This window comes from Astatotilapia calliptera, chromosome 8 (assembly GCF_964374335.1).
Source record: "Astatotilapia calliptera chromosome 8, fAstCal68.1, whole genome shotgun sequence".
In the NCBI taxonomy this organism is placed as follows: Eukaryota; Metazoa; Chordata; class Actinopteri; order Cichliformes; family Cichlidae; genus Astatotilapia; species Astatotilapia calliptera.
In genome coordinates, this window is record NC_137429.1 from 9605239 (window position 1) to 9617445 (window position 12207).

The window sequence follows — 12207 nt, forward strand, 5'->3', positions numbered from 1 at the left end:
AGGGTTGAAGGCTGTATAATAGATTATCCTAAAGACCCTGTCTTATTTTTGTAATTACATGTTACTATAAGGGGTCCAGGCTGCCTTTTAGACTAGGCTAACCTTCTCTTCTTACATTGTAATTACACCACAATAATAGGGCTCCAGGCTATATTGTAGAGTAATCCAATGAGCCCTTCTTATTATTTTATAATCAACCATTACTTTTATAGGGGTTTAGGTTCAATTTTAGAGTACCCTATCCCCTTCTTACCTTAAAGCAAACAGTTACCAGTTCTTCGAAAAAATAGTTATATTCTGGGTTTTTTCTCTTGTCCCTTAAAAACTGCAAATTGCTACTCTTTTTTTCCACTGTACTTACGGAATTTAACTAGCCTAAATTCAGCATATTTACATAATAAATGTTCTGAAATGTCATCATCAAATCATCACCAAATAACTTCATTTAACTAGATTTAGAGATTAATTCAAATTTTAACAGACTATAAAAAGGGTTGGTGGGTTTTATCCACATATACAGGGAGGAGGTAGAGCCTCCTTAAAAATTCATATTCTTTCATTACATTTCATGTGATAATAAAAAAACATTACATTTAATTATATTTTTTTTAATAAATTGCCCATTTTCTATAAAAATTATCATATTCACCCAAAATGTCTATAGTTTCTTTCCCCAAATAGAAACTTAGAATAGTTCCAAAATATTACATGAAAATGCTCCAGAACCTCTGTTTTCACATTTCTTCTCACATGAAAGAGCCCTGAAAGTAAGAAACCATCTACACTTTTTCAAATTGCTGGAATAGTATTTTAGTATCTTATAAAGTACTACAGTAATACTGGCTACTCCTATAAGAGTATAATAGATGTTTGACTGGTTTTTAAATCAGCAGTGAGTGATGCAATTTCAGAAATGTCCCAAGACATGCCAGTACTCAAAACAATCAAATTTAGATATATATTCATTACTTATGCTGTTCTAAACTTTATTTAAAACTACACCACAAGCATAGCGCTGTTTTTGTCATAAATCTTCTGGACTCTATGTTAGTGAAGCCCTGACCTCCTGTGCACTCGCTCAAGCAACATACACATCCTGGAACTTATAACTGCAAAGTATCTGCTAAAACTCCAGCTTTTCCCTGCTGTCTGCCTCCACTAGTCCTTAAACAGAGCGAAACCATAATCAAACGTCATCATTTCTTCTCCTCCGAACGTGCTGCTTGTTTATTCCTTTGTTGGTTTGGAATTGAAATATAACTCTTACAATTACAGCTGCTGAAAACATAACAAACACATCTTCACAAAGAGCCTCTTGGCCATGTCTTTTTTCATATTTTTTCCCTATGGAGGAATCTGAGCATCTTAACCATGGAGCCAGTGGTAGAAGAGGTACCCAGGTCTTATCACAAGCAAAAGTCTTCTTTTGGATACTCACTTAGGCCACAGTGGCCTCTATCGTGTCCTATGCCTAGTATCCTTGTTTGTCACACCAACCCTCTGTGTGTCCTCCTACTTCCATTACTGTGGCCTGTCTGGCAGCTCCATTTTCTATACCCTTTACCCAATATATCCACCATCCCTCCTCTTCACATGTCCAAACTCTCTCAAGCTTACCTCTATACTTTGTCTCTAAAGGTGTCACCCTGACATACTCATTTCTAATTCTGTCCAGTGAAAACAGTAGCATCTTCCACTCCGCTACATCCAGCTGGGTCTCCTGTCTGAAATAATGTATTATTTATTTATTTAGATATCAAATTATGATCTAGTAAATTAAATAGAATGATGAGTAAAATGTCATCATATCATCAGAGACTGTTTATTAACGCCTATGCAGTTTATGATCAGGCCTGTCCAACTGCGCCACCTGCTGGTGCAAGAAAAGTATCACCGGAAGGATGACGCTATCAGTCGTGATGTCACTAAACCCTGTGTTCAAGTGCAGCTCGGAGATCGTTGCCATTTTGCAATGGTCAGGAGGAAAAAGGTCGTCCAGTCGTCTGTGCTGGAAAACCATTGCATGTTAAAACAAAATGCTATTCTGATCTTCTCGCGCTTCACAGGATAGTGTGACTCACGCCGAACCAAGATAAATGCCAAGAAATATGAGTCAGTTGTCTCAGAAATACTACCCAAGTGGTGGAGCCAGACTAATGTTGGAGATGATGGTTTAAAAATATATAGACATGTGGCACATTAGAATTAAAAGTCTCTCTCTCTCTGTTTCTTTCTTCTTCTTCTTCTTTTTTAACTTAAAATGTACAATACATTAAAAACCCCAATAAAGGCAGTAGTGGTGCAGTAAAGTCCGGTTATATTACTGTAGAGTGGGTGAATCACTATTGAAGTATTGTATCAACTACTGCATAGTTTCAGCTTTAACAGATTGGACTTACATAAACGGGTATAAACCAATGACTGTAGAAAACAGTCGTTGGTTTTCTACAGAAATTGAATTTAATGTTACCACTAGGTGGAGCCGGTGTGCATTTACTTTGTTAAATAGCGTTTCCAGAAAGTGAGAGTATTTAAATAATATCTATCCATATATGTAGGCGTAGTTTGCATGTATACAGGTGTATAAAAATATTTGGCATACAAAAAAGGTCACTGTGTGGACCGGAATCGAGGCCATTTTGCGGGAAAGTCAGGTTAAACATACTGATCGCAAAAGTAGGCAAAAATAAACGAATACTTACGGAAAATCCAACACGATTATTAAACGTATTCTGCACGGTTTTAATACTCAACTGGTTGAAAAAAGGGATAGTTTGAGTTTATTTAAGCAAAGTTTTTATTTGCAATTCTATATGTTTTCCCTTATTTGGGGTTTTGGATCAATCAGAAAATAACAAAGCTTTGATAAGCTTTATATGCTTTGATAAATCCCTTTAGGTTACCCCTTAAGAACACATTTTAGGCTGAAGCCACATGCGAGTCATTTGCAATCAATACTAGTAAATACTAGTATTTACTGTAATCATAAATTGTGTTTTTTGTGTGTGTGTTAACTGTTTACATGACAGGTTTTTGGTTACGGATCATTACAAAAGTATTCATAACAGTGATATAATAAATAACTTTATTTCTATAAAATACCAAAAAAACATTTATTCAGCATTAAAATGAACATCAAGTAGACAGAACATGGCTACACAGTAAATTTTAAATAACGAAAAGATGGCAAGTTGACAAAAAACGGTTATTAAAATACAAACAGACAGGGAGCAGGCAAAATTCAGTGGTGCTGACTGATTGTCTACAGTAAACATTTAGGAGTCCACCTTGAGCCTCTAAAGGAACAACTAGACTGATTTTTTATGACACATAATTTGAGAAAATGAGTGAGAATGAAAGTGATTCGCTCACTGGCAGTTTTCAGTCTTCTCTTTGGGGGGTCCCTGGGTTTAAAGTCCAACAGGAGTGCATTGCTTGATGCGTGTTTAATTATGCTCATGACAAACTGGGTCAGCAGATGTGCACTCACCCTCCAATAACGCAGTTTAAATAAAATCGGTGGTTACAATTCAAAATTTGTACCTGAAGACCACCAAAAACCAAAAAGAAAGAAAAACACCCAGAAAAAGTTAACGTAAGCTTCGCCTGTGGAATAATATTGCGTTTTATACGCCGAATTTATTGCAGAGCAAATCCTGACCAGCGTTTGTCCAAACACATTCTCCTCACAGCTGACCAACGGCAGAGCCTAAATGTTTATTTCACTTTTAAAAGTGTCAGACGTCCAAGTCGGAGTCACTGTCCGTTACTGAGAGCAGAGTTTCTCCATCCGCGCGCTCTGTGCTCCCGTCTGGACTACAGCCTCCTCTGCTTAGTGCACGCGCTCTGTCGGAACACATGTGGTGGTGCTGCAACCTATTACTGAAGAGGGGAAAAAAGTAAATTTTATCAACTTAGGTAAAGTAGAACACAACACTTATAACTAAAACTGAAATTAAATTCAGCCTATGAACTAAATTAATGCCATCTCCGTCCCTGTCAAACTGGAGTCTATCCTTGCATGATGAGCAATTTGTGCCCATTCATGCATGCCTTGCTTTGCCTTCATCAGCACGGTGCTTGACCCGCACACTGACCCTGAAGTAAATTGTAGTGACAGAAAGGTGAAGAAAGACCGACTGTGCAACTGGAAAACGAAAACCTACAAGCTGCAGGGCGTGCGCTTTTACGCATGAATGGCCTTTTTGCGCACCCTTAGCTAGAGTACTTCCCAACTGAATAGTAAGTATGAACAGTAGTCTCATCACACTGTTGTTTTGATTTGATACATAAATAAAACTGAATGAAACTGAACTGAAATGTGATATAGATACGGTAACTTGATACGAAAAAAATCTCCAAATGCACTCGTGCATTTATTTAAAAACAAAAACAAAAGACAGACAAACAAACCTCAGTGCACCTTCCAAGGGCACAGCCTAGTCAAATCTACTGACCTGTTTTTGGCTGCTGCCGCCCTGTCTCTCTGTCTGCGGTTTTTGAACCAGTTCCCTACTTGGGTCGGTGTCAGTCCGGTGGCGTGTGCCAGCTCCCGCTTCTTGCCCGGATTAGGGTACGGATCCTGCAGGTACCACTCTCTCAGCAGGCCCCTGGTGCGCTCTTTAAAGCAATGTGTCTTCTGCTCTCCGTCCCAGATGGTCCTGGGTAACGGGAACTTCTTCCTCACGCGGTACTTGTCCACGGGTCCGAGTGGCCGCCCGCGTAGCTTTTCTGCTTCCCGGTAGTGCGCTTCGAGCCATATCGCCTGCAATTTACCGTGCGAGGCGCGCGTGAAGCGGTGAGTCTCCAGGATGTGATAAAGCTCTCGGAAACTTCCCGTGTGGAAGGCTACTACAGCGCGAGCCCGCTGCACAGATTCGTGTTCAGAAATAGAGTCGCGGCCGTCCGAGGTCACCGGGAGCGACCAGAGGAAGCGGGCCAGCCGCTCGATGTCTCCTGTCTCCTCCAGGGTCTCGCACACGCTGGCGATCTGTGCAGCAGAGAAACACAGTCCCGGGAGGGCAACGGGAGCGCAAGCCACGGAAGAGTCATCCGGGGACTGAGAGCGAGCCAGGACAGGGGACCCGTCCGCAAAGTGCGGCAGGAGGAGGCGGGAGGCTGAGAAAAAGTCGAGGGGAGACCTGAAAACCATCTGGCTCGCAGACTGAAGCCAAAAAGGAGGCGGAAAGCGTTCCGTGAACCATCTGACAGAAATCTGCTTAAATCTGATTTTTAAACTCACCTGGGAGTCAGGGAGGGACACTGACTCTGACTTCTCATTGGACACCCGGGAGCTGATGCGGGGTTGTCATGGCGCCACTGTCAATCAAACACAGCTGGGTGATCTCTGGCACTAGCTGTACAGATGAATTCACTTCGGTTGCATTTCTAATGTGGACAGTTGATTCTGTTTTCCCCCTGTAGATGGAGGCTGCAGTGCAAAAACAAAAACAGCATCAATTTTTTAATCTGTCAGTGTCAACAGAAGAAGAAGAATAGTCCTGTCACTGTACATGTACAACAAAATTATGGGTACTCCACACCAACTGTGCAAGCGTAAAATAAATAAACAAATAAATATAAATAGCATTCTACAGTTTTCAGTGCTTTTGAATTTCTTTGTACTGTTGCAATGTGAAGGCTTTGTGTGTGCAAGCTGTGTGCCAACATAGTAAATATAACAGTTTATAAAGAAAGAGGGAAACGCATAGCTCTGACGGCAGAAGGCAGAAGAACTAAAAGCAAAGTCCTGGTGGTGAGTATATAGTGCACTGTAATTCTAAATTTCCATGGTGATTATGTTGAAAACTGCAATCAACACCTATCACCTCAGTCTCATAACCTCTCTCTTCCTTGCAGTAAGCTGCTTGCATCATTAATAGCAGTAATGCGTAGCGTCCTGTTGTGATTGGGAACAACATCAGAACCTGAAAGCGTATGTTTCTCTAAGTGGTCTCCCTCCACTCTAATCACTTTTCTAATCATTTTCCAATATCCATGAGTTTAGAGATAAGCTGCTCCATCTCCATTCTCTTACCTTGGATTAGCATCGGGTCTATGCAGCCTGCTAACATTAGTGTAATGGAGCAGTTTATTCAATCAACATTAACACATTTTAGCTGCCCTGGGCCATATGCTTTGAAGTGTGGCAACTTTTGCCCCTCTGTGTATGTTTGTGCTTGTATTCTTTAAGGTATGAGCACATAAAACTGTTTAAACTGTCATACTGTGTTGATTTTCCTCCTTTTTTAGGACAATAAACAAAATTGCTGCAGTGGAGAACATTATATTTTAGCATGCAATGCAAGGCTAGAGTTAAGTTTGGGGTTGATCACGATGGTCAGAGTCCAGTAAACGAGTGTAAATAAGTGGAACGTCCTCTTGTATGTGCAAGCTAAAGTACTTGATCGAAACAACAAAAACTATCTTTTATATCTTTGCTGGACACCGTCTTGCACTGTTCTGTCACATAGAAACACCCTCTAAATACCCCCATGCAGATGTGTGGGCTGTAAAAAAAAATGGTGTCACTCGGCTTAAAAGGGTTAATGCCAATTACCCAAACAGACAGATGTCCCTGCACTGTGATGTGAGGGGTTGTGTGCCAGTTTTTCCACCCTGAGTGACACATATGGTTCTGGTTAATCCCTAAATCAAATCAAGTAAGCCTAAAATAATAAATAATCCCAAATATTTTATACATATTAAAGAATCTAATGCAAAACAACAAGGAAACAATAGAGGAAGGGCTGTGAAAAATATACATATGTTCAAATTTAAATTAATCCAACAAATAAACTGTATGCAAGACATTTCGACATAATGGGTTTTGATACTGATTTTACTGAGATCACCAGGGTGGTCATTCAAGCCTCGAAGTTCTCTAACAGCAGACGTTAAAGAGGACATGAAACACTAAACAGGTAATCACCAATTTAAGAAAGAAGTGCTTAAAGTTTACATTTTGAGAACATGTACGGAGCCATCTTCTGTCAGCACGGAACGTGACGTCATGTGGTTGGTTGTAGATAATAGACTTACATTAGTTTATGCTAGCTAACCAGGGACAGAACTGATTACACTGAGGAAAATAATAACAGAAAAACTAAAAATCAGTTTAAAAGAATCATTTTTGTGCTGCAGTGAGTTTTATGTTGAGAAACCAATTGACTGTTCACAAAGTAGAGATTAATAGCAATATTTTGTAGAAATGTTAAATGAATAGAACATAAGAATAAAATACAATAAGTACAACATAAACGAATTACAATAGCTCAACAGGGTAAGAAGTACACAAAAGAAAGGGCCTTGATTAAAAAGAAGCATAAAAAATAAAGTTAAAATCCAATTAAAATACAAGACAACACAATAAAATGACCATATAAAGTATAGAGTAAAATTAAATAAAGCAAACTTTATCAGTAAAAATGGCTTCTAAATTAAGTAAAAGCATGAAATAGATAGCATCCAAGTGGCTCAGAGTGCAAATAGTGTAAAGTGTAGTGACAGTGCAAGGTTGAAATAGCATGTTAACACAAGAGAACAGATAATAATCTGTTAGACAGATGTGCTGCATTGTCCCGCGCTATTGCACAATGTATCACAGATTTCCTGCATCTGTCCTTGTGGCAGTCTTTTTTTTTTTTTTTTTTTTTCTAAATGTCCTTGTGGCAGTCTGCTGGAGACAGTGTCCAGGAAGTGCTGCAGTTTATCATTTCTAACCAATTTAATTAAAAATATGAACATTTCCCGACAATTTATGTGATGTTGTGCCAGGTAGCATTTTTTTTTTATCTTTCTTTTTATTTTTTTCCCCTATGGAACACATTTCTCCCTTAATTTTGTAACATTTAGGAAAGCCTCATTTCCTACAGTGAAAGGACGGGGACAAAATGAAAAAATGTTTCATTCACTTTCAGCTAGTTGCACAATGAACGATCAATATGTTTTGTGATCACTTTTTTGTAAGCATGTATTCAGTGAAACCATGTAGCACTGCAAAGATTATGCAAACAAAGAACCCACAGGAATCAGAAGAAGAGGAGAAAAAAAACAGAAGAGAGAACTAGACAAGGAGAAAGTTCAGTAAGCTTTTAAGATCTTAGACTGCTTGGGCCTCCATTTTTCTTTTGCCCTGTAGATACCTGCTCTGGACAGCTGAGGGTAAGCAGCGTCAACAAAAGTAATGGTCCACAGTGGTGGACATAAAATCCTGGTTGTAAAAAAACACAAAGCCAATGTGGTAGTGCATTAAACCTACTTCTATCTGAAGGCCACCAGATGATGATAGGTGTGGTTGCAAAAAGATATCTGGTCCTATAGAAGTCTTTGGGAATAGGCTTTCTTTCTTGACCTTTCCTGCTGAGTTCAAGGACTAAGTCGCTCATGTTGGGTCATTTTGGAAAAAAAAAAGTTTCATAAATGAGGAATAGCCATGCTATGTCCTGCTCACTCATTGGCGAAGTACTTTTCAAGTCATTAGCCAATGAGCAAGTGGTTTTACTATCAGAACCACCCCTCCTTGTCACATTGGTATATCTTGAGGCTTTGCTACAGGACTTCACAAGCCGAGTGACAGCACGCTATCTTAGTCTTTTATATCGTCTTTGGTGGCATCCAACGTCTTATCAGCCTTCAAGGCAGGTAAAGGTGCATATTTCTGGGCTTTATGCAGCTGCAGGTATAGAATGGAAATGTGTAACATCACAGACAGATTGTCTCTAACCATTCTCCAGCACATTCCTGCAAAATGTAGTAAAAGGTTTTACCCGAGGGGCATCAAACATAGGGTTCGAGGACCAGAATTGGTCTAGCAAAGACTTCAATCCAGCCTACTGGACATCTTCTGGAAACTGTAAAGGAGGGGAAACGTTTTGGACTTTTAAATGCATTTTCATGTATTTTACAGCTTGTCCTACTGACAAGACCTCTCCCACAGCCAATCGTACACAGCAAATTCAAAAGTGTTAAATGTTTTGGTGTTAATAGTCTTCTTGCAAAAGTAGAGTTTATTTTACTCTAAGCAGAGTCACATTCTTTTAATGTAACTCTGAGGTGTAAAATGATAGTAGTTAAAATCGAGTGTTAAAAATGAGTGTTTCTCTGTCAAATCTGGAGGTGTTACAATGGAAACATTAACTCTTGACCTCTTAACTCTGAACTCCTAGAGGGGCTATGACACCAACAGAGTAAATTCACAGACTCCGCCCCCAGCACGGCTCCAATCGAAGCTGAAGTGAAGCCGTTTCAGAACATTTTGCTCTACATATTTGAGTTGTTTGCCATGCTTGGTAAGTCATTTTTTCAAAGATTGTTTCAATTATTTCTATTAGCTTTTACTTCTGTGGCTCTTTGGAGTTGAGACAAAGCTGTGTGAAAGGCATTAGCCATGTTGCTCGCTGATAGCATAATATTCTGTTTTAGCTAGCTGAAAGGTATTGTTAGCGGGCAAATACCACAGCCTTGAAAAAAGCTTGCATGTGAATTTTCAGTCAAACTTTTGGTCAAATACACCTAAAACAATGTCTAGAATGTGAAATGTTGGTATAATGGTGCTACTTGAAGCCTGAAAACGATCGCCCATAAAAAAAACGAGCAAACAGCTGTAGCAGACGTCCTGACTGGATTCTACATTAGCATAGATCCCTCCAGAGTTTTGTGCACACGGTTTAGGTAAAAATTAAAAAGGTTGAGGTTTTACATTTAGTTCAGTATTACCTGTTGCCTGTGTCTTTGTCTTTTGGGAAAATACTTTACACAAGTAATGGCTCAAAGAGGATTCCTTTTTTTTTTTTTACTGTGCTGCAATTGTTTACTGGATTATTTGTGCCATTAATTAGTGTCAACTAATTTTTATTCAATCTCCACACAGGATATGCTTGTGAAGATGGAATATGGGGGAGAGCAGAAGTGTGTTGAAGTTCCACAAAGGGATGAATGAAGGACATGCATATTGTATTGAAGAAATAAGTGATGAGAATGCTGTTATTTGCATTTACCATGTCAGACCTTTTGATAAACAAAATTCTAATGAAAGTGAGAACATGTACACTGTTACAGCTTTCAGAAAATGTTTTGAAATTGTGGTGCACAGTTCAGAATAAATGTTTTTCAAAAACCATTGCGTCTTTTTCGTAAATGTTTATTTCCAAAAGAAATTTCTAGAAGTTCAGAACAGTAAAATTCCCGCTTTTTATAATGAATTAGAAGATAACTCTTACGTAGTTAAACTAAAATACTCTTTGAGAGTTAATATATAAACTCTTAACACCAAGTGTTAAATTATCAACTCCAGACAGATTTGGTGTTTAACACTAAATCAGAGTTAACGTACCAACTCTCCAAAAAGAGTTAAATTAACACTCTCTGGTGTGGACCCATATAGACACTTTAATAGTGTTGAAATCAAATCCGACAGTGTTAATTTGGACATGCTGGATTTGCTGTGTACTGCACCAAAGTAATGCAATAACAGATAAAGAATTAAATGACGGAAAAGTTGTTGTTTTTTCACTACAATTGATTTTTTTTCCCACAAAATGCCCACAGTAAAATAAATAAAACAACATTTTCTGTGAATTAACAAAAATGTCATCTTATAATTACAGGACTGATTGGGCAATGGGCTGCTAAAAGTTTTTGCGTAATTTTGAACAATAGTATTTTACAATTAAAGCCCAAAGAATCGTGCTGACAGATTTATTTCATTAACTACAGCAACATTTCTTTATCATGTGAAGAAAACTGAGACGTACTGCTGAAATTGCACTTCTTTTTGCTTATACTGATATTCCAGAGATTCAATGTGCAGTTAAACAACTTTACACAGACCACGATCATTCAAATATAGCTGAATACGAGCTCCAGTTACATAAAACTCCACATGATTTTTCGGCCAACATCCACTTAGGTTAGACACAGAAGGGCTAAAACAAAAAATTGCATTTAATCCAAACAGTGTTAGGGAATGTAACTCCATGCAATTTAAATGGAACAAGATTCTCCTCTAAAGCATCATTACTTTTATTCAAACATGCAGGTGCTCCAGTCAGATTTCCCCACCTGTATTTCACGACACCTTGAGGTGAAGATTCCCAAAATTAACTAGTAAAGTAAACATAAGTTATCGAACTGGCAGAAGAAGCAGAAATGGCAGACAGGAAGGGATTGCTAATTAGGGATTTAATAAAATAAACTTAGGCATTATTAAATTAAAATAATAATTATATATACACACACACTCGCAGTCATTTCAAAGCACTGAATAAATACATAATTCCCGTTTAATTCCTGGCCCTCTTTCTATTCTTCAGTTACACACATATATTGCAGAGGATGTCTTGCAATCATCTGTGACTATTTTTGTGGTGATAACATCAGCTTGTCAATTATTGCCTAATTTCTAAATGCACTTAATGCACAGTTTAAGACACAATGAAAGTGGTGTAAAAGTTTTGGCCAAGAAAGCTGTCAGTTCTGTTTACTCGTCTTCACAGACACGCACTCATCATGTGGACTCACTCATTCTGCTCGACTCGAGCTCGAGTCTGTGGATGCTTCTGTTTGCAGACCGTTTTATCTGTGTTGTAACAGCAGAACAATGGACTCACACAACCGGCTTTGAGCGACAGTCACGACCAGAGCTCCTCCAAGTTGAAAAAACGTTCTTCTGTGGAAGCAGGAAGGACATGCCAAACATACTTGAGGAAAGATACTCAAAGTGTATGATGAGGAAGGAAGTGTGTTATAACGGAGACAATCATATTAATTCAGCTGCACCTCCACCAAGCTGCAGGGTAATTATCAGGGGTGGGGGGAGGAGGAGGGAAAGCAGAGGTGGCTAAAACCGGGTGGATGACACTTCCAGGGTGGCTGGAGAAACACTATGAGGAGACAAAGTGAATCTCCTTTGCATCTCCTTATCCCCTCATAAACAAAAGCCGTGCTCCTAATTAACCTCTCCACTGACCTCTTAAGCCCCAAAACTCTAACCCCCTCACCCGTGGCCATACAGGCCCCAAACTCCCACCAAAACCTCCTCCTCATTAAGCCACTAATCACTTCCCGAGTCTTTGTCGTGCTTTTGTGCCATTACAGGTTTCCAGGAGAATCTGGAGCACAATTGTACACAGAAAACGAGGGTAAATTGTTGCACAGCGAGACTGTGCAACAATTTACAAACTGTTATAAACTTATAAACTGTTGATT

The 12207-nt window shown here is 39.0% G+C and overlaps 1 protein-coding gene and 1 long non-coding RNA gene across 2 annotated transcripts; one reads left to right on the forward strand and one right to left on the reverse strand.

Annotated features, from left to right (window-relative positions):
- Nucleotides 1-3071: 3071 nt before the first annotated feature.
- LOC113027806 (homeobox protein SIX3-like) lies at nucleotides 3072-5588 on the reverse strand. Its single transcript, XM_026177622.2, has 2 exons — nucleotides 4458-5588; nucleotides 3072-3882 (listed from the first exon to the last, which is right to left on the reverse strand). The coding sequence occupies exons 1-2, from the start codon at nucleotides 5150-5152 to the stop codon at nucleotides 3738-3740; spliced, it is 840 nt and encodes a 279-aa protein (XP_026033407.1). The 5' UTR covers nucleotides 5153-5588; the 3' UTR covers nucleotides 3072-3737.
- A 2974-nt stretch (nucleotides 5589-8562) lies between these two features.
- On the forward strand, nucleotides 8563-10120 carry LOC145430279 (uncharacterized). Its single transcript, XR_013910745.1, has 2 exons — nucleotides 8563-9290; nucleotides 9872-10120. It is a non-coding gene; the product is annotated as an uncharacterized LOC145430279 (long non-coding RNA).
- The last annotated feature ends 2087 nt before the right edge of the window (nucleotides 10121-12207 follow it).